This window comes from Rhinopithecus bieti, unplaced genomic scaffold (genome assembly GCF_001698545.2).
Source record: "Rhinopithecus bieti isolate Rb0 unplaced genomic scaffold, ASM169854v2 scaffold_9663, whole genome shotgun sequence".
Lineage (NCBI taxonomy): Eukaryota > Metazoa > Chordata > Mammalia > Primates > Cercopithecidae > Rhinopithecus > Rhinopithecus bieti.
Window position 1 is genome coordinate 3,310,440 of NW_016806456.1, and position 20,966 is coordinate 3,331,405.

Below are 20,966 nucleotides of genomic sequence, written 5' to 3' on the forward strand. Positions count from 1 at the left end.
CAAAAGCAATGGCAACAAAACCCAAAATAAACAAATGGGATCTAATTAAACTAAAGAGCCTCTGCACAGCAAAAGAAACTACCATCAGAGTGAACAGGCAACCTACAGAATAGGAGAAAATGTTTGCAATCTACCAATCTGACAAAGGGCTAATATCTGGAATCTACAAAGAACTTAAACAATTGTACAAGAAAAAAGCAAACAACCACATCAAAAAGTGGACAAAGGATATGAACAGACACTTCTCAAAAGAAGACATTTAGGCAGCAAATAGACATATGAAAAAATGCTCATTATCACTGGTCATCAGAGAAATGCAAATCAAAACCACAATGAGATACCATCTCACGCCAGTTAGAACGGCAATCATTAAGAATTCAGGAAACAACAGATGCTGGAGAGGATGTGGAGAAATAGGAACACTTTTACACTGTTGCTGGGAATGTAAACTAGTTCAACCACTGTGGAAGACAGTGTGGCGATTCCTCAAGGATCTAGAACTAGAAATACCATTTGACCCAGCCATCCCATTACTGGGTATATACCCAAAGGATTATAAATCATGCTACTATAAAGATACATGCACACATTTGTTTATTGCAGCACTATTCACAATAGCAAAGACTTGGAACCAACCCAAATATCAATCAATAATAGACTGGATAAAGAAAATGTGACACATATACACCATGGAATTCTATGCCGCCATAAAAAAGGATGAGTTCATGTCCTTTACAGGGTCATGGATGAAGCTGTAAGTCATCATTTTCAGCAAACTATCACGAGAACAGAAAACCAAACACTGCATGTTCTCACTCATAAGTGGAAGTTGAACAATGAGAACACACGGACACAGGGAGGGAAGCTTCACACACTGGGGCCTGTTGGGGTTGGGCGGCTGGGGGAGAGATAGCGTTAGGAGAAATACCTAATGTAAATGACAAGTTGATAGGTGCAGCAAACCAACATGGCACATGTATACCTATGTAACAAACCTATATGTTGTGCACATGTACCCTAGAACTTAAAAGTATAATATCAATAATTTAAAAAAAAGAAATACATGAGACTTGGCAATTTATAAAGAAAAGTGGCTTAATTGGCTCACAGTTCTGCAGGAGGTAAAAGCGTGGCACCAAAATCTGCACAGCTTCTAGTGAGAGCCTAAGGAAACTTACAACCATGGCAGAAGACAAAAAGGGAGCACATCACATGGTGAGACTGGGAACAAGAGAACAAGGAGGGAAAGGAACCAGACTTTTAAACAACTAGATCTTGTGAGAACTCAGTGAACAAGAACTCACTTATCACAAGAGGATTGTGCTAAATCATTCATGAGGGATCCGCCCTCGTGATCCAATCACCTCCCACCAGCCCCCACCTCCAACATTGGGAATCACATTTCAACATGAGAGCTGGAGGAGACAAACACCAAACCATATCAACGGATGAATGGATAAAGAAACTGTGATATATACAGGTTGAGCATCCCTAATCCAAAAATCTGAAATTCTAAATCTTCTAAAATACAAAACTTTAGGAGTACCAACATGATCAAAAGAAATACTCATTGGAACATTTTGGTCTTCAGGTTTTTGAATTTGGGACACTCAACCAAGTAAGTATACAATACAAATATTCCAAAATCCAAAAATATCTGAAATCCACAACACTTCTGGTCCCAACCACTTCAAATAAGAGATAGTCACCTTGTATATACAATGGAATACTATTTAGCCTTATAAAGGGAGATCCTGCCATTTGCCACAACATGGATGAATCTAGAGGACACTATGCTGAATGAAATAAATCAGACACAGAAAGAAAATTACTGCATGATCTCACTTATACATGGGATCTCGGGGAAAGAAAAGTCAAATATACAAGGACAGAGAATAAAACAGCAATTACCAATGGGCAGGGTTGGGGGAGGAAATGCGAAATACAGGTCAATGGATACAAAGGAGCACACATGTAGGATGAACAAGTCTAAAGATCTAATGTATAACACAAGGACTACAGCTAATTATAGTGTAATGTATTCAGGATTTTTGTTAAATGGGTAGACTGTGGCTGCTCTTGCTGCATACATAAAAAATGAGAAACTATGTGAGATGATGGATATGAAGCAGTACAACGTTCTCAGTAGTCTACGAAAAATTGAAAATATAATTGCTGGTACAACCAGTAAAAATAATAATTCAAAGAGGTATAGCTAATAAGCCAACAAGTAAATTAAAGTGGAATTCCTACAAATATTATCTTGGAATCAAGAGAAGGCAAAAAGAAGGACTAGAGGAAACAATAAATAATAAAATCATAGACTTAAATGCAACCATATCCATAATTACGTTATCTGAATACAACTTATATATAGTCATATATTTTATTACCCCAAGTTACAAATTAATTGGACTAAACCCTCCAATTAAAAGGTAGAGATTGCAACAGCCTCCCATAGTACTAGGATTACAGACATGAGCCACTGTACCCGGCCTCTTTCTATTACTTATTTATTTATTTTTTAAGTGAACTGTAAAACAGCCTCAGTCAGATCCTTCAGGAAATATTCCAGAAGAAGGCACTGTTATTATAGGAGATGAAAGCTCCATGTGCGTTATTGCCCCTAAGACCTTCAAGTGGGACAAGATGTGGAGGTGGAAGATGATGATATGGATGATCCTGACCCTGTGTAGGCTGAGGCTAATGTGTGTGTTTGTGTCTTCGTTTTTAACAAAAAAAATTTAAACAGTAAAAAACAAATAAATCTTAAAAATAGAAAAACACTTATAGAATAAGAATACAAAGAAAGAAAATATTTTTTACAACTGTATAATGTGTTTGTGTTTAAGCTAAGTGTTACTATGAAAGCTTTAAAAGTTTTAAAATTTAAAGTTTCTCAAGTAAAAATATTACAGTTAGGTAGAAGGAATAAGATCTAGTATTTGGTAGCATAATAGTACAATATAGTTAGCAATAATTTACTGTACGTTTCAAAATAACTAAAAGAGTGGAATCAGAATGTTCCCAATACAAAGAAATGATAAATGCTTGAAGTGATGGATATCCCAATTACCCTGATGTCATTACACATTGTATGCCTGGTTGAAAATATCACATGTACCCCATAAATATGTACAATTATGTATCCATAATACTTAAAATAAAAAATTTTAAAATAAAGGGAATTTTAAAAAAAAGTTACAGTAAGATAAGGTTTATTATGAAAGAAAAAATTTTTCTATACATTTAGTGTTGCCTAAGTGTACAGTGTTTATAAAGTCTACAGTAGTGTATACTAATGTCCTAGGTCTTCACTTACCATTTGCTCAATGGCTCACAGAGAGCAACTTCCAGTCCTGCCACCTTCATTCTTGGTAAGTACCCTATACAGGTGTATCATTTTTTATCTTTCAGACCATATTTTTACCACACCTTTTCTGTTTAGATATGTTTAGATACACAAATACCTACCACTATGTTACAATTGTCGATAGTATTCACTACGGTAACATGCTGTAAAGGTTTGTAGCCTAAGAGAAATGGGCTATACCATATAGCCTAGGTGTGTAGTAGGCTATACCATATAGGTTTGTGTAAGTACACCTGATAACATTCACACAATGATGAAATGTTCTTAGAACATATCTCCATTGTTAAGCAACACATGACCATATACATAAACACAAACCATCATAATGAACCAATGATCTATCTCACTTGACCCAGTTGTTGATAATTCATACAGTCATCTAGTATGTATTATCTACTATGTGCTAGGTGCTTGGGACACAAGAGCATTCAAAAGAGACAAAAATCTCTGCCCCTGGCATTTTATATTCTTTGAAAGGTGGGGAGAGGAGCCAAGGGGAGGAGAGAATAAATATAACGATTAAGTAAATTATATAACACGTTAGAAGATGATAAATGTTGTAGAAAAAAGTAAAATAGAAGGAGGTGTTGCAATTTTAAGCAGGGTAGTCCTCACTGAGAAGGAAGCATTGAGAAAATACTTTGAGCAAAGTAGGTAACGGAGATAGCGATCTAAGAAAAATCATTCTAGGTAGTGATAAAAGCTAGTGCTAAACCAGACCACACTTGACTTGCTCAAGCATGGAGTAAAGTGAGCAAGGGAGATAATACCAAGAGATGAAATCAAAGCAAACTGGAAAGGAGGAAAGGCACATTTGGAGGGCCTTATAGGCCACTTGGAGGAGTCAATGCAAGGTTTCTGAACAAAGTAGAAACATAATTTCATTTTGGTTATAAAAGCCCAAAAAAATGTTTTACGGAAGGTGTTTCAAGGCATATAATCAAAATGAGAAAAATCTCCCCTGAATATCAAGAATATCTTATTTATAACTTATCATTAATCAAAGCCTCCTTTGTTCTATTTCTAAACTACTTCATTCAAACTTAAAGGGGTATTTTCCAAGTTAAATATCCCGAAATTTGTTAGTTCACACAAATGTACTTCATCACTTGTACTGCCTTTTGACCTTTTTTTTGAGACAGAGTCTCGATCTGTCACCCAGGCTGGAATGCAGTGGTACGATCTCAGCTCACTACAACCTCCACCTCCCAGGTTCAAGTGATTCTCGTGCCTCAGCCTCCTGAGTAGCTGGGATTATATACCCATTATAGCTGGGTATATGCCATCATGCCCAGTAAGTTTTTGTATTTTTAGTAGAGACGGGGTTTCACCATGTTGCCCAGGTTGGTGTCGAACTCCTGAGCTCAGGCGATCCGTCTGCCTTGGCCTCCCAAAGTGCTAGGATTACAGGCATGTGCCACTGTGCCCAGCCCTCAATCTTCATTTTTAATTCATTATAATCTATTTTTAATCCAATTTAAATTAGAAAATGAGCTTATTTTTACATGAAGTCTTTCCTCACCTTGCTTCTTATAGCCACCATTCTCTAAGTCTTTTCCTTCTTGAATTATGGGAACAGTAACTATATTTCGCTACTTCATTTTTAGGTACATCAGAAACGTATCTGTGACTTATTTAAGACTGAGTCTGGGCCAGGCGTAGTGGTGAAACCCCATCTCTACTAAAAACACAAAATTTAGCTGGGCGTAGTGGGGCACGCCCGTAATCCCAGCTACTTAGGAGGCTGAGGCAGGAGAACTGCCTGAACCTGGGAGGCGGAGGTTGCAAAGCCAAGACCACACCATTGCACTCTGGCCTGGCGTGTGAAACTCCGACTCAAAAAAAAAAAGACTGAGTCCAGCCAGGCACAGTGGTTCATGCCTGTAATCCCTGACCCTTGGGAGGCCAAGGAAGGAAGATCACTTGAGGCAAAAGTTAAGACCAGCCTGGGCAACATAGCAAGACCCCATCTCTACAAAAATAAAAATACTGGCTGGGTGTGGTGCTTCACATCTGTAATCCCAGCACTTTTGGAGGCCAAGGCACAAGGATCGCTTGAGCCCAGAAATTCAAGACCAGCCGAGGCAACATAGTGAGATGAGACCCTTTATCCTAATTTTAAAAAGTAGCAAGGCATGGTGGCAGATGCCTGTAGTCCCAACTACTCAGGAGGCTGAGGTGGAAGGATCACTTGAACCTAAGAGATCAAGACTGCAGTGACATACCACTGCACTTCAGCCTGGGTGACAGAATAAGACCCTGTCTCAAAAAAAAAAAAAAAAAATACAAATACAAAAATTAGCCAGGCATGATAGCACACATCTGTAGTCCCAACTAGTAATACTTGGGAGGCTGAAGTGGGAGGATTGCTGGAGCCTAAGAGGTCTAGGCTGCAGTGAGCTATGACTACATGATTGCACTTCAGCCTGAACAACAGAAAGAGAATCTGTCTCTTTAAAAAATTAATAAATAAGACTAAGTCAGTGTCTTCAGAGAACAGATTATCTTAAATAGATGCAAAAGGCAGTTTGTATCACACAATGGGTTATTTCTATAATCTTTCTCTTATTTTTATCTGTAATTAAGCCCAACTGACATTTTTTAAAGCCACTCAAAGGACTTTATAATGTATTGATTTGAGCCCATAAACTTGACATTTTACTATCAGAACTATGTATATAGCCTGAAATCTGGATGATGTCATAGTCATTAATGAAAATGCCAAGAGCCTATCACCTATTCATTTGCATCCAGAGAAGTCTATTCCTACATAGCTTTCACTTCATAAATATATACTCTTCCCACAATTCTACTATCATCTAGAGGTTTTTGTTTGGTTTTGTTTTCTAAAGAGAGAAACCCACAGAGAAGGAAAACATATATTTTAAACTACATTTGAGAAAGCAGACTTTTTAAAAGAATAAAATTTGCTAGTTCTCTTCCCATTATCATTACTATTTATTTTTTCAGCTATATTCCACCCACATTTAAAGTCCCTAAAATGTTCTTAAAAAGAAATTTGGTGGCCTGGCGCGGTGGCTCACACCTGTAATCCCAGCACTTTGGGATTTGGCTGAGACGGGCGGATCACGAGGTCAGGAGATCGAGACCATCCTGGCTAACATGGTGAAACCCTCTCTACTAAAAATACAAAAAAATTAGCCAGGCGCGGTGGCGGGCGCCTGTAGTCCCAGCTACTCGGGAGGCTGAAGCAGGAAAACGGCGTGAACCTGGGAGGCGGAGCTTGCAGTGAGTGGAAATCGTGCCACTGCACTCCAGCCTGGGCGACAGAACGACTCCATCTCAAAAAAAAAAAAAAAAAAAAGAAATGTGGTAAGATCTAAGGATAAACATCTAGGTCTCAGTATAATTTATACCAACTTACTATGACATCTTCAGCCATTCATCACCTTCTGGTTTCCAATCTCCTTTTACCAACCTCTCAAAATTCGTTATAATGGTACCACCTGCACCTAAAATATGAAAATAAAACAAAATATTTAGCCAAATTTTCTTGAAAACATATTTAAAGGGAGCCATAATTCTATCACCTGATAAAAAAAATTCCAAGAGGATTCCCAAAATATAATTCTTGGGAAGAAGAAAAAAGTTGCCTTGCATATTTAGGGTACTAAAACAACTGCAATTCTTCTCTTTCACCAGCATGGCAACTGTCTATTGTACTGTAATTAAGGTCAAAACTGGGGCCTTGGGCACAAAGATATGGTTAGAGGTTTGTTTCAGAACTGAAAAACAAAATCCTCTGCTTTATACATTTCCTTTCCTGATATGACCAGTTTTAGGTGCAGTATATTGTAAAAAGAAGTTAGAGAGTTGTGTTCAATTCCTACATACAAAACAAAAGGCAAGTGATGCAAAGTTCAGTGATTATGAACCCACAGTCAATCATATTTACTATTTCTAGTAATTCTGAATGAAAAAAACACAGAAAAGACAGAGCAGTATTTTTTGTTCACATGTACCACATAATTTCTTATGTAAACTTATTTTATTTACAGTGGCACTATACTTTAATTAACTATAAATCTTTCTGGTTCTGGGGATCTGAAACCAATCATAAAAATTTTCTATCATAAGATGGTCTCAAAATAATGGCTTATGACTAGTACCAGTTTTGAATTTACTAGCCAACAGAAACAAGGTTTTTACCTTCCAAAAAGTCTCTGTTATTAAAGTATGTGATCCATTAATGTAACTAGAGAACGGTTCAGTAATGGTATTAATAATACACCAATAAGAGAATATTTATGAACACATATTGTTAATATTACCTCGGGCCCATCCAATAGCTATCATGACTATCCAGCCATTTTTGTAATAGCTATTAGCATGTGTGACTCCACCTACTATTTTCCAAGTTCTGGTCACTTCCTTCATTCCTGAAGCCAGCAGTTGAACGGGTAGATATGAATAGCCCTGGGAAACTAGGTCATACGGGCAAAAAAATGTAATATACCTGAAAATAAAATGTACACATTTTAATATATAAATGGAATCAGAAGAACAGAAATTAAAATCCAACCTAACAGCAGTAACAATTTGGCAAAATACAACAAATGAAATTTTCCATATAAACATTTAACTTGATTTCAATAAAAGCACAACTTGGGTAGGGAGTCAATTTTTTAAATCACATGAAACATATGTCATCTGCCAAAAAGTCATGATCAGAGGCAAATGTAAATTGTGGACTTCTGAATACTTTATAGATATATGAAATATTTAGTGAGTTCTTAATTTGTGCCTATATTGTTCTAGAAGCTAAGTGCTGAATCCAGTAACAAAACAAATGTATAATCATTTCCAGGGGTAGGGACTCCTACACAGTGTCTTTGTCCTCTGGGAAAATGAATTAGAGAAAGGGCCCTTTGGTAACAGCAAGGGCTACATTTCAATCCCAACTAACATATTCACCTGTGCCCCACTGTGCAGGACATAAACTACAATCTATACAAAGGTACATGATGGCTCACAAGAAGGCAGATTAATATTAAGGAAAAATACATTTCTATACAACTGAAAGAATATGAAGCTTGTTCTTTAATTTAGTTCACTAAGCTTAAGTTTTAACAAAATTAAATTGTGATTAAAAATAATTCATCCATCTCTGGTAAATTATTTTTTTAAACTTCATTTGTTCTAAGCATCTGTTCAAATACTAGCAGTAAGATCTATCGGAAAACATACTGCTTTTTTCTCGCCATTCTCCAAGTACTCTGGCAGACAATTTTGTGCTTAAAGTAGAACATATCTTCTTTCTAATGGGATGAATAAAAGACATGGCATAAAAGAATATCATATCTCTTTTAAAAGAAGCTATTAATCCTATTGTAATGCATGATTTATAAAGTCAGAATTCTTCAATGTTCATGAAATATGGAATGCTTGCCAAAATACTGCTTCAGCGACTAAATAAAAAGATACAATAGTCTGTTTAGCCTAAAGCACCCTTTCTTCTTCATCTCCACTTACCAATTCCTTCCTATTCTTCAAGGTGCCACTCAAATATTACCATAGTCATTGACTTTGGGATTCTTGTTTTATTTCATCATCTCAGCTGAGACCACATTCTGATGGCTCTGTAAAACTAAACCAATTGGTTCCTATGCCTAAAAATAACTCTTTATACATTTTTCTTTATAGTATAAAATAAAGGCTATAATGCTCATAATGAACGATAGTAGTTCTCAGATGACAGGAATCATTCATGTTACCCTCTAACCTAAAACTCAGCATGATGAAAAGTAGCCCTGAATTAAATCATTTATTAGCAACCAATCTAGAGACAAAATACAAAATATAGCAAATCAAAGCATTAGTTGATAATTAAAAAGTTTGAGAAAAAAGAATAAACTATCTGAGAGTAGTAAAAGATTTCTGAAAACCATTTGTATGGCTTTAAAATTTTACATGTTCATATAAGAATTTGAAAACAACCAGTATGATTTAAAATTTTACACATTCATAGAAAATTTGAAAGTCTCTGTATACTTCTCTTTGAATATAGAACTAATTTCTAAGAAGTTGGTTAGGTAATGGGGAAAGTATACACATTTAATTTTTAAAGGTATTTTTAATAAAACAAAAATATTTTTGTATCTATTACAGATTACATTAAGAAAGGGGGATTTGTTTTCACCTTAGCAGTAATTAGCACCCAAAAGTAAAATATTCAAAAAACAACCAAAAGAATATTACAAATGACCCATTTTCATTCCGTAAACTAAGCCTGACTTTAACGTGAGTTAAAAACTTATACTATTACAATAGGAATCTTGGACTTTTATATTCAACTATGTGACATCATAGCATAACACAAAAAAATTTGCAATTATTGCAACTCTTCTATTTAATCAGATCTTTCTAAAGCACAACTACAATAAGCTAACGTTTTAAATAAAAAAACTATTTTCATTTGAGAGTTAAGTAGCCACAGGGCAAAAGAACAATTGTTTATTGTGCTCAGTAGACTTACAAGTAAACATATCAGACTAATGGCACCCTCAACAACCATTCCTGCTCTCTAACAAATTAGCTTTTTAAAATTCTTTTAATAGATCCCTCAACCAACACTTATTAGGTAATAACCTTGTAACCCCTTCTGTAAACATAATTTCACCTTTAACTAAAATTATCACATGTAAGGTAACTTTAACTTGTAAAGTGCCTAAAGAAAACGCATCGGAAAAAGAGAGAAGAAGTGGAATGAGAAAGCAATTGATTTCTCATACATTTAACTTGGAGAGGTTAAGTTAATAGAGAGAAAAAAGTAACGAAAGCATAAAAATCTCAAACGGGATACAAACAAGATCCTAGGCCACTAACAAATGAAATCTCAACCAGTTTAAGAAAAAATGAGAGTAGAATTTAGGTTAATACAAAAAGTTAGGCAGAGAGAAGCTTCCCAGGCTTAGTCACTGAGAACTCTGTTTTCACTCTACTATCAATTCCACTCCTCTATGGAAGACAGGATCACTTAACTAAGACAAAACACAATGATAAATTAAATACAGTTCATGTTAGTCCAATATGACAGCTTTGTTCTTGCTCTTACCACCCCAACAAATTGCCAATTTTTTGTATATGCTTTGAAAAATACAGACAGAATGACACAGCTTTTCAAAACAAATAAAACCTATGAAAGTGTACACTGTCTTCCAAACAATACTATGACATACCAAGTTATTGTTTCTCTTTGCCAGTAGATGGTGCTGATTTCCAGATATATACACTATGAGCTACTGTACTAAAGATTACCTTGCTTGCTTGTTTAAAAACATTTCTAACATCATTTTATCTCTCAAATTAAGATCAAATGGGCCAGGCACGGTGGCTCATGCCTGTAATCTCAGCACTTTGGGAGGCCAAGGCAGCCGGATCATAGGTCAGGAGTTCAAGACCAGCCTGACAACACATAGAGAAACCCCATCTCTACTAAAAAATACAAAAATCAGCCAGCATGGCAGCGGGTGCTTATAATCTCAGCTACTTGGGAGGCTGAGGCAGGAGAATCACTTGAACCCAGGAGGCAGAGGTTGCAGTGAGCCGAGATCGTGCCATTGCACTCCAGCCTGGACAACAAGAGCAAGACCCGTCTCAAAAAAAAAAAAAAAAACACCTCAAATGAAGCAAAGATTACAAATTTGTTCTAAATATGAAGACTTCACAAAAGAAAATAGTAAAATACACTATGTCTTTAAGCCATACATTTTTTATATTTAAGGATCTCTGAAGACAAAGATAACATTCCTGTTTCCAGAGCACAAAACAATATACTGTGTAAGTAAAGATTAAAGGACTAGATACCCCAGGTTGGAATCCCAGCTTCAATTACTCAGTAACTGTGACACCTCAGGCAAGTTATTAACCCCTCCATGTCTCAGTTATATGCTTTTTAACATGTAATTGAATAAAATAATACCTATGTCACAGGGTTCTTGTCAGGTTTAAGTGAGATAATGTAAGTAAAACACTTAGAAAACTGAGACACATTGTGCACACGTACCCTAGAACTTAAAGTATAATAATAATAATAATAAATACATGAAAAAAAAGAAAACTGAGACACAGTAAATGCTGTGTAAGTACTTGCTATTATTGTAGTTTTGTAATGCCTAACAAAATACCTAGAACCAATAAAACTGCCATCAACAAAAGAATAAAATACAGATATTAATACAATGGACTATACAGCAGGGGGAAGGTATGTTCTATAGCTACATACAAACACACAGATGAATCTTAGTAACATAATATTGAATACAAATCTTAGCTTTTTTATGTAGTTTTAGCATGTTTATATCCATAAACAATATAGTTGTTAGAAGTTTTATAAATAGAATCATATGTATTTTTCTGTTTAAGCTCTATTCCTGAGATTTATTCTTATTGTGTATGGTTATAATTACTAATTTTCACCAGTATTTACCGTAACAGTATTAATGTGCCATAATTTATCCATTCATTTCTCTGCTGACAGAGTTGTCCCTAGTTTTCCCTATTATAAACAGTGTTTCTAAAAACATTCTTGCATATATCTGTACATAAGCGACATTTTCTCTTGTTTTATGCCTAAGAGATTTATTTTAGGAAAGTGATTCTTTTTTTTTTCTTCTGAGACGGAGTCTCGCTCTGTTGCCCAGGCTGGAGTGCAGTGGCTGGATCTCAGCTCACTGCAAGCTCCACCTCCCGGGTTTACGCCATTCTCCTGCCTCAGCCTCCCGAGTAGCTGGGACTACAGGCGCCCGCCACCTCGCCCAGCTAGTTTTTTGTATTTTTTTAGTAGAGACAGGGTTTCACCATGTTAGCCAGGATGGTCTCGATCTCCTGACCTTGTGATCCGCCCGTCTCGGCCTCCCAAAGTGCTGGGATTACAGGCTTGAGCCACCGCGCCCGGCGGAAAGTGATTCTTAAACTCTATTGGATAATGCCATTATATTAATATCCATATTTTTTCTTCTGTGGATGAGCATTTTTATTGCTTCTAGTTATTTCACTGGACATCACAAAGTTGAAGATAACCTCTGAAGGTGGAAGAAAAGAGATGGAATGGGAGGAGACCACAGAAGGGACATAAAAACTAATGGTAAGGGTTCTGAGAAGATGGTAGTGGCTGCATACATTCTGATCTCTTCAAATTCCCATAAAAACATACAGAGAAATAAGACAGGAAAACCAAAATCCGTTGCACAATAGTTGACTCTTGAACAACAAGGGGGTTAGGGATGCCAACCCCTATGCAGTCAACAATCCACACATAACTTCTGACTCCCCAAAATCTGACTATTAATACCTTACTGTTGACCAGAAGCCTTACCAATAATATGAACAGGTGATTAACATATATTTTTTATATTATATGTACAACTTTTTCACTGTCACCTATCTGTCCCAGATGTATTCTTATAATTAAGCCACAAAAAATGTTATTAAGAAAATTTTAAGAAGTAATGTATTTATTATTCATTAAGTAGAAGTGGATCATCATAAAAGTCTCCATTCTTCTTCATCTTCACAAAGAGTAGGCTGATGAGGAGGAGGGGTTGGTCTTGCTATCTCAGGGGTGGCAGAGGCAGAAGAAAATCTGCACATAAATGGATCCACACAGTTCAAATTCATGTTGTTCAAGGGTCAACTGTACTTACAACAAAACTATGTAACAAGATATCCCCTCAAATCCCAAAATGCAAGTGGGTAGAGAAAAATCACCAACATCCACAACACTGTACTACTTGGCAGAAAGAAGAAAGCAACAAGGTGGCAACTGATGAACTTAAGACCAAAATAATACCAAAACAGCTAATGGATATTCACTGGAAAGCAGAGCAGACTAATTTGGAAACACACACAAACACACACACACACACAAATACTACAACTGACAGGGGTTCTGGCATCTCTAATACCAGATAAGACAAAGAGCCCATGAAAAGAAGTTCTGAAAGGGTTGGAACAATTTAGTACCTCTGAGCTTCAAGCTTTTGAAACTGATCCACCAGGGCTCTCTTCTATAACAAGCCCCACACTGAGAAGAAACTGAGAAGAATCGAACCTGAGCAGAATAGAAGAAAGAAAAGGCCCAGACCAAGCCAAGGAAGGTAAAGAGACCCAAGAAATATCAAAAAGCAGGTCCACATCTTTTGAACACTACATAAAAACAAAAGCAGGAGCTCTGTGAAGTCAAAAAAATATTTCCACCACATTCTGCAAGTTTATGAAAGCCAATTTCATATAAAAATGACCAAAAGTATCAAGATCAAATCCTACACAAAGTTATTACAAGAAAAAAATAAGCAGAATAAATCCCTACAGACAATGTAAGCACTCAGGAAAATGTGCCCACAAAACAGATCAAAACTGTAAACTATTTCAAAACAAGCTAAAGACATTAAGAAAGTCATGTAAGACATGAAAGAACACACATAAGAATAAGCAAAACTGAGAACCAAAGATTCAACACTCAGGAGAAAAAAAGAGAGAAAAGAAAAAAAAAATCATTTCCAAAATAAAAAACAAACCAGAAAACACAAAGAGAAATAAACATAACAGACAGTGTCTTCAAAGAAACAGCAGGTGAAAAGAGAAAAACAGATGAAAAGCAGGTTAATTTTTTTAGAAATACAGATTTTTAAAAAATCCTTGAAGAAAGGCAAAGAAGAGCCAATATACCAATAATAAGAGTTCGTAACCAATGCAAAGGAAGAATACAAATACTAGTATTACTTTCCCAATTAAAAAAAAAAGTGTAGGTACCAAAAAGAACACACCATGTACAAGAGAATACTGTTGCACAACAACCAACACCAAGATATTTTATTTAAATGACTGGACTTTAATGAAAAAATAAATCTTTAGGGATCTAGAAAAAAAGATCTTAAAAGAGAAAGAAAATTAAAAGATCACCAGACTTTCACAGCAGTGCTTTAAGCCAGAAGAAAATGGAGTAATATATATTGAAAATGACAGTGTAAAATAGTACATTTATTGTTAAAATGGGAGAATGAATAGAATATATGCAATAATAATTTCTGTAATCATTTCCTTGGTAGTCTTTGAACATTACTCTAAGACTACTGTGTGCATAATACAGAAAAAAATCAGTAATGTTAGAATATATTAATTGAATCACATCCTATGTCCTTAAGAATCCAAATTCTTAGGGTACAAGAAAGGAGATATATATGTAATAGGAAAAAAATAAATAAAAGCTATATGGTCCTGAATTTGAATTAGAAATATGAATATGAACTCATGAGTTATTTTATCTTCATTTTCCTAGCTCTGTTCACTAAAAGGCCGAGACATAATGATCAACCCAGTAACAAGGAGCAGATGAAGTCTCTAGCACTCAAATTGTGGTCTTGAAATGCCATTGCTCACCAAAAGAAACCAGACCATCTTAGAGAAACAAGTGATCCCAGAAGAAAAGCACAAGATGAATCTTACAACACCAGGTAGAAAGTAAGCTAATTCAAAATCTGTCTCAGGAGTCAACCTAAAGAGGCTTCCACTGGCTAAACATGGGATAATTTGAGCTTCAATATGAAAATAACTGAAATTTTATTGAAACCAATGAAATACGGTTAGTCCATGGGCTCGTAATTATTTTCTTTAAGCTGGTATCTTTAGAGGATGACAGAGATCCAGTTCATTACACTGAAAATTGGTAAATGAAGGGAAAGAAGCAAGCATTACCTTTCCAGTATGAACTGTATAGCTGGTTTCCAAATAGATGTTAAATAGGAAGTATCTATTTGTATTTTGGGATCTTTGGGATGTCACCTTTCTGGGCAGAAACCTCTGTGGCTGGTGGCACCCTTGACCAAGCTCTTGTCCTGCGTCCAGGAAGAATGAAGGACGCAGACAAGTGGAGGGTGAGCAAGACAAAGAGAACCTTTGTTTAGTGTTAGAGCAGCTCAGAGAAGACCCACAGTGGGTAGCTCCTCTTTGTAGGCAGGTCATCCTGTTGAGTGTGCAGCTCTCAGCAGAGAGGAGGGTGGGTGGCTCCTCTCTGCAAGCAGGTCCTCCCATTGTCTCTGCAGCTCTTAGCAGGGAGGAGGCTCCTCTCTGTGGTTTGTAGGCAGGTCATCCCAACAAGTGCTCGGCTCTCAACAGAGAGGGTAGCTCCTCTCTGTAGCTGGTCATCCCCACATCTGCAGCTCTCAGCAAAGAGGAGTCCCTGCAGAGAGGGCGGGGCTACTGCCTACTCCTGGCTCCCAAGAGCACAGGGGTGCCTGGGTTGCAGCCATGACTTGGGCAGCTACACTTGTACCTGGGGAGCTCCAGCCCCACCAACTTGGAAGGGGCAGGGCTCCCGCATGTTCCCAGCTCCCTCCGCTCCGTGGGGCATGGCACTGGGCTGAGTCCCCTCACTGTCTAGGGTGGGTGTTCCAGGTCCTCACTGGGCCTGGGCTGGCATCCGGGGCAGGGGTAACATTGCCGTACAAGCTCTCTTTGTGGCCCCAAAGCTCAGGGGCGACCTGAAGCTCCCCCTCGGCCCGTGCAGGAACCAGCCTGGCCCAGTCCCATCATGGAGGCCCCAAGGGTGGCTGTTGGGCTGTGGGGGATGGGGGGCTGTCCACCTTCTCCCTGTGCCCTCCCTGAAGCAGCTGGCATGATGACAGCAGCCACACCAGATGGCCTGAGGCTGTCATCATTCATAGTAATATTCCAACTAATAAATAAGAAGAAAAGATAAAACTAGACTATCTTCACTTTGCAATTCCTAAAAGACACTACGTGTAAAAGGGTGCTAATGTCACAAAACGGGACCTCTTAGAAGTCTTGCTAAAGGAATCTAGCCTAATCTGATTTGGATTCTGCATCAATCTACTAATTGTAAGGAAACACAAAGAACAGAAGAATATAATGATCTATATACCATGATTATGCAATCAGCAAACTCTGGACTATGGAAAACTTTACAGATTGACTGGCTCTGGATCTTCAACAGATGAAGTTTAAGGAAAAGAAAGAAATGAAGGCATAACTATTTAAAAAAAAAATTAAGAAACATATGAAATTTTTAAATGGCATGACTATAGTATCTAAGGATAAACATTGAGTTATAAAATTATTAAAATATTCAAAGAAGTGATTACCATAAAAGTCAAGATACTGGTATGTTATCATAATGGTTATTTAAAGTAGGAAGTGGGTCGGGCACAGCGGCTCACGCCTGTAATCCCAGCACCTTGGGAGGCCAATGCAGGCAAGTCACTTGAGCTCAGGAATTCGAGACCAGCATGGCCAACATGGTGAAACCCCAGCTATACTAAAAATACAAAAATTAGTTGGGCATAGTGTCATGCACTTGTAGTCCCAGCTACTCAGGAGGCTGAGGCAGGAGAACGGCTTGAACCCGGGAGGCGGAGATTGCAGTGAGCCAAGAGCCACTCCACTCCGACCTGGGCGACAGAGCAAGACTCCATCTCCAAAAAAAAGAGAGAGAAGGGGATCTGCATTTATTTACTTGTACACCACATGCAGTTTACATCTTCCTTAACTACTCTCCTTCCCAGGTAAATTCCAATATATTCGACATCCAGCTAAGCGGGCCCATCGCTTCTCATCTCTATCCTAGTCAGTATGTTCAGCAAATATTTATTGAGCGCTTACTGTGGGCAAAACATTGTACTGGATAATTGAGGAGAAAAATAGATAATTCCCTTATTCAGTAAATGTCTACTGAGCACAATCTAGTGAATCATTACAGTATGGCCTCATTGTTTTGTTTGAGGTGTATTATTCATAAAAATATTTTACACCATTCATATCTTAATACAATTATAGAACCCAATATACTACCAAAGATAAGTAATTGTGTGGTTATATGCCATTTAAAAGTATCCAGTGTTTGATCCTATTATTACAAATAATGAAAAAATGATTTGTTTTAATCTGTAATAAACTGATTTATTGTGCAGTGACTGTAATATACTAGAGTTATATTAAATTGTTTACTCAGCCTCACCAAACACATACTAGGAAATAACCCCCAAAATAAGTATTTAACTTTGTATTACATATGAAGGAGACTCGGTGTTATAATTAGATTATTTAAAGGCAGACAGCTGTTATCCCAACTGATATAGTATGTTCTCTAATTGAGAATATGTTCACCAAATTTTACTTTTTAGTGATTTACATGTACATTTTACAGGGGACATGTTCTACGTATAGTGAATAAATAACTTTTATAGTAAAAAAAAATAGCCCATGTGGGAAACATAGTGAGACCTTACCTCAACAAATATAAAAATTTTAAAAATTAGCCAGGGGCCAGGCATGGTGGCTCACTCTCTGATGGGCTATTATTCCAGTACAGTTAAAACAACATTTAAAAACAAAATCAACAGATAACATGTTGGATAGCAATAATTCTAAGAGGAAAAATAAAGAAACATGATGTGATAGTCATGGAAGAGGAGGTGCTACTTTAGTCAGTGAAGGCCTCTCTGATAAAATATGACACTTCTGAGGAAAAAAAGATTACAAAGAGAAGCAAGCAAGTACAAAGGCACTGAGGCAGAAGAATACCTTACATTTGAACGTTCAAGAAATTGCAAAGCTCTAGCAAAGCTCATGTGACTAGAGAAAAGTGAGAAAGAATAGAGTTGTAAAACATTACATGAAAGAAAGTGAAAGAGAATAGTTTGTAGGATTTTACAGGCCATGGTAAAAGTTTGGGATATCGTTCTTTTTTTTTTTTTTATACTTTAAGTTCTAGGGTACATGTGCACAACATGCAGGTTTGTTACATATGTATACATGTGCCATGTTGGCGTGCTACACCCATTAACTCGTCATTTACATTAGGTGTATCTCCTAATGCTATCCCTCCCATCTCCCCCAACCCCACAACAGGCCCTGGTGTATGATGTTCCCCTTCCTGTGTCCAAGTGTTCTCATTGTTCAATTCCTACCTATGAGTGAGAACGTGTGGTGTTTGGTTTTTTTGTCCTTGCGATCGTTCTTAATAAGATAAGAAATTACTGGGCACATGAGTGACATGTTCTAACTTAAGTTGTCCCTCAGTATCTGTGGGGGACTGGTTTCAGGATTCTCCCCCAAAATCTGTGAATGTGAGAGTCCCTATATAAAGTAGCAGAGTATTTGCACATAACCTACACACATCCTCCACTATATTTGAAATCATCCCTAGATTATTTATAATACCTAATACAGTATAAATACTATATAAATCGTTGTTACACATTATTTTTTTATTTGCGTTATTTTTATTGTTGCATTATTTTTTATTGGATTTTTTCCCAAATATTTTTGATCCACAGCTGGTTGAATTCAAGCATGCAAAACCCATGGATATAGAAGGCCAACTGTAATAATTTTGTCTGCTCCGTGAAGAATAAAGAATAGACTCAAAGGGATAATCAAACGAGCAGCAAGACCACTTAGGAAGCTCTTGCAATCATCCAGAAGGTTAGTATTATAGGAACAGAAGTAGAAATAATAGAAAGTATCAAATTCTGGATATCTTCCTTTTTGTATAGTTTCAGCATCTATACACATCAAAAAATTCTTCCAAAATGCTAATAACTTTTTAAAATATTGTTATAGAAATAAAAGTCTTTGGGAAAGTTTTTTAAAACACATAGCAACTGCAAGACTACACTTTAAGAGACGGTTAAACAAATCTGTGAGAGACAGTGGCTATAAAGTGGGAAGACTCTAAAGTTAAAAACTTAAGCTCAACCACTTACTAGAGAAGAAAATTATAGCAGCATTCCCTATGCCTCAATTTTATCATTTGTCAAATGGAAATAATAATAGCTACCTTACGGTACTCCTGTGATTAAATATGACAATGAATATAAAGAACTTAACTGACATATGGTAACAACTCAACACTGCCATAGGTTCCCAGGATTACTTTTTCCTATAGTTATTATTTGTAATATCCCTTTCAGAACTGGTTACATATTCATTTTAAAATTATCACAGTAAAAATGAACTGTAAGTGTTCCTGTTATATATTTAATGATATGGTTTTTAATAGAAAACACAGTTTCTGCTTTATATATAAAAAAGCAGTATAATTTGTATTACAGATTTTTTTAAACTTGATGGATCAATCCTCTTAAGGATAACAAATTTGGATTTGCAAGAATTCAAAGCAATTCCAGGTAACATTTTTTTCTTCACTTCAAAATTATAAAATTTAAAGATCTCATAAAATCAACAGAGTATGAGAAGAATAATATGAGCCATAATTGTTTGGACTTTTTAGTTAGTTTCAGTTGGTCACATATATGATTTTATCATGTTGTATATCTGTGTGTATCAGTTAGGTTCACAAGATAAACTCTAGGGCCAAATACTTAACGCCCTTTCATATTGGAAATGCTTCTATTAAAGACACATAAGAGGCTGGGCATGGTGGCTCATGCCTGTAATCTCAGCACTTTGGGAGGCTGACACGGGCAGATCACTTGAGGTCAGGAGTTTGAGAATAGCCTGGCCAACATGGTGAAACCCCGTCTCTACTAAAAATACAAAAATTAGCCAGACGTGGTGGCGCATGCCTGTAATCTCAGTCACTCGGGAGGCTGAGACAGGAGAATCACTTGAACCCAGGAGGTGGAAGTTGCAGTGAGCCTGTAATAAGGGTTAAAAACAAAACAAACAAACACAAAAACAAGTTTTCCTCTGCTTAGCAGCTCACTTCAAGGACAGTTATAAGATAACACTGTCCAAAAAGCCAAGGCCAAAGGAATGGGCTCCAGACACCCCGCCCTCTCCAGAGCAAGGTTAAGAAAAAAAAAAAGAGAGAAAGACAAATTCCTTTACTGTTACTCCTTTCCCTTGCCTCTTAAGCATAACTATGTTTTACAACTATCTGTATTTAGCCAGTTCTTGTTTTTCTTTTGACACAGCTACAAGGCCACCAGCTATGCAAGGCCACAAGTTATACACTATATGATTAACTACTTTTGTTTTGCTCTTATAAGCCCGCTTATAAAAACCTTGCTCTGTCTTTGTTCAAGGCCCAGCTTTTTGGAAGTAAATCCACTGAGCCGGTGCGTACCTCAAAATAAATATCCTCCTGTATTCACCCATTCTGGTCTCTCTAATCCTCTGCATCCCTCAACAAGCCAAGAGCGTGCCACTGCACTTGCAGTCTTGCACATAACAAGACTATGCTCAAAAAAACAACAACAAAAAAGGTACATAAGACAATGGCAGACAATAATTGCTTCTGGGAGAAGATAAGGGGAGACGAAAAAGAAAGAGACATACTTTGCACTTAAAGCCTTTGGCATGGCTGGGCGCGGTGGCTCACGCCTGTAATCCCAGCACTTTGGGAGGCCGAGGCGGGCAGGTCACCTGAGGTCAGGAGTTCAAGACCAGCCTGGCCAACATGGTGAAACCCCGTCTCTACAAAATACAAAAATTAGCTGGGCATGGGGGCGGGTACCTGTAATCCCAGCTACTCCAAAGGCTGAGGTGGAAGAATCACTTGAACCCAGGAGGTAGAGGCTGTAGTGAGCTGAGATCATGCCACTGCACTTCAGCCTGGGCAACAGAGCGAGAGACTCCATCTCAAAAAAAA

At 37.1% G+C, this 20,966-nt stretch overlaps 1 protein-coding gene across 4 annotated transcripts in view; it reads right to left on the bottom strand.

Annotated features, from left to right (window-relative positions):
* Window positions 1-20,966, bottom strand: part of TMEM38B (transmembrane protein 38B) — an 83,489-nt gene that overhangs the window by 45,429 nt on the left and 17,094 nt on the right. For all 4 annotated transcript variants that reach the window (XR_001886478.1, XM_017876703.1, XM_017876701.1 and 1 more), the window contains 2 exons: window positions 7,666-7,850; window positions 6,759-6,846 (listed from right to left, as the gene is read on the bottom strand). Coding sequence is in view for 3 of the 4 variants with exons in the window: in XM_017876703.1 (XP_017732192.1) it covers window positions 6,759-6,846; window positions 7,666-7,850 (273 nt within the window). In the remaining variant the exon portion in view is untranslated. The remainder of the gene's footprint in view (window positions 1-6,758; window positions 6,847-7,665; window positions 7,851-20,966) is intronic.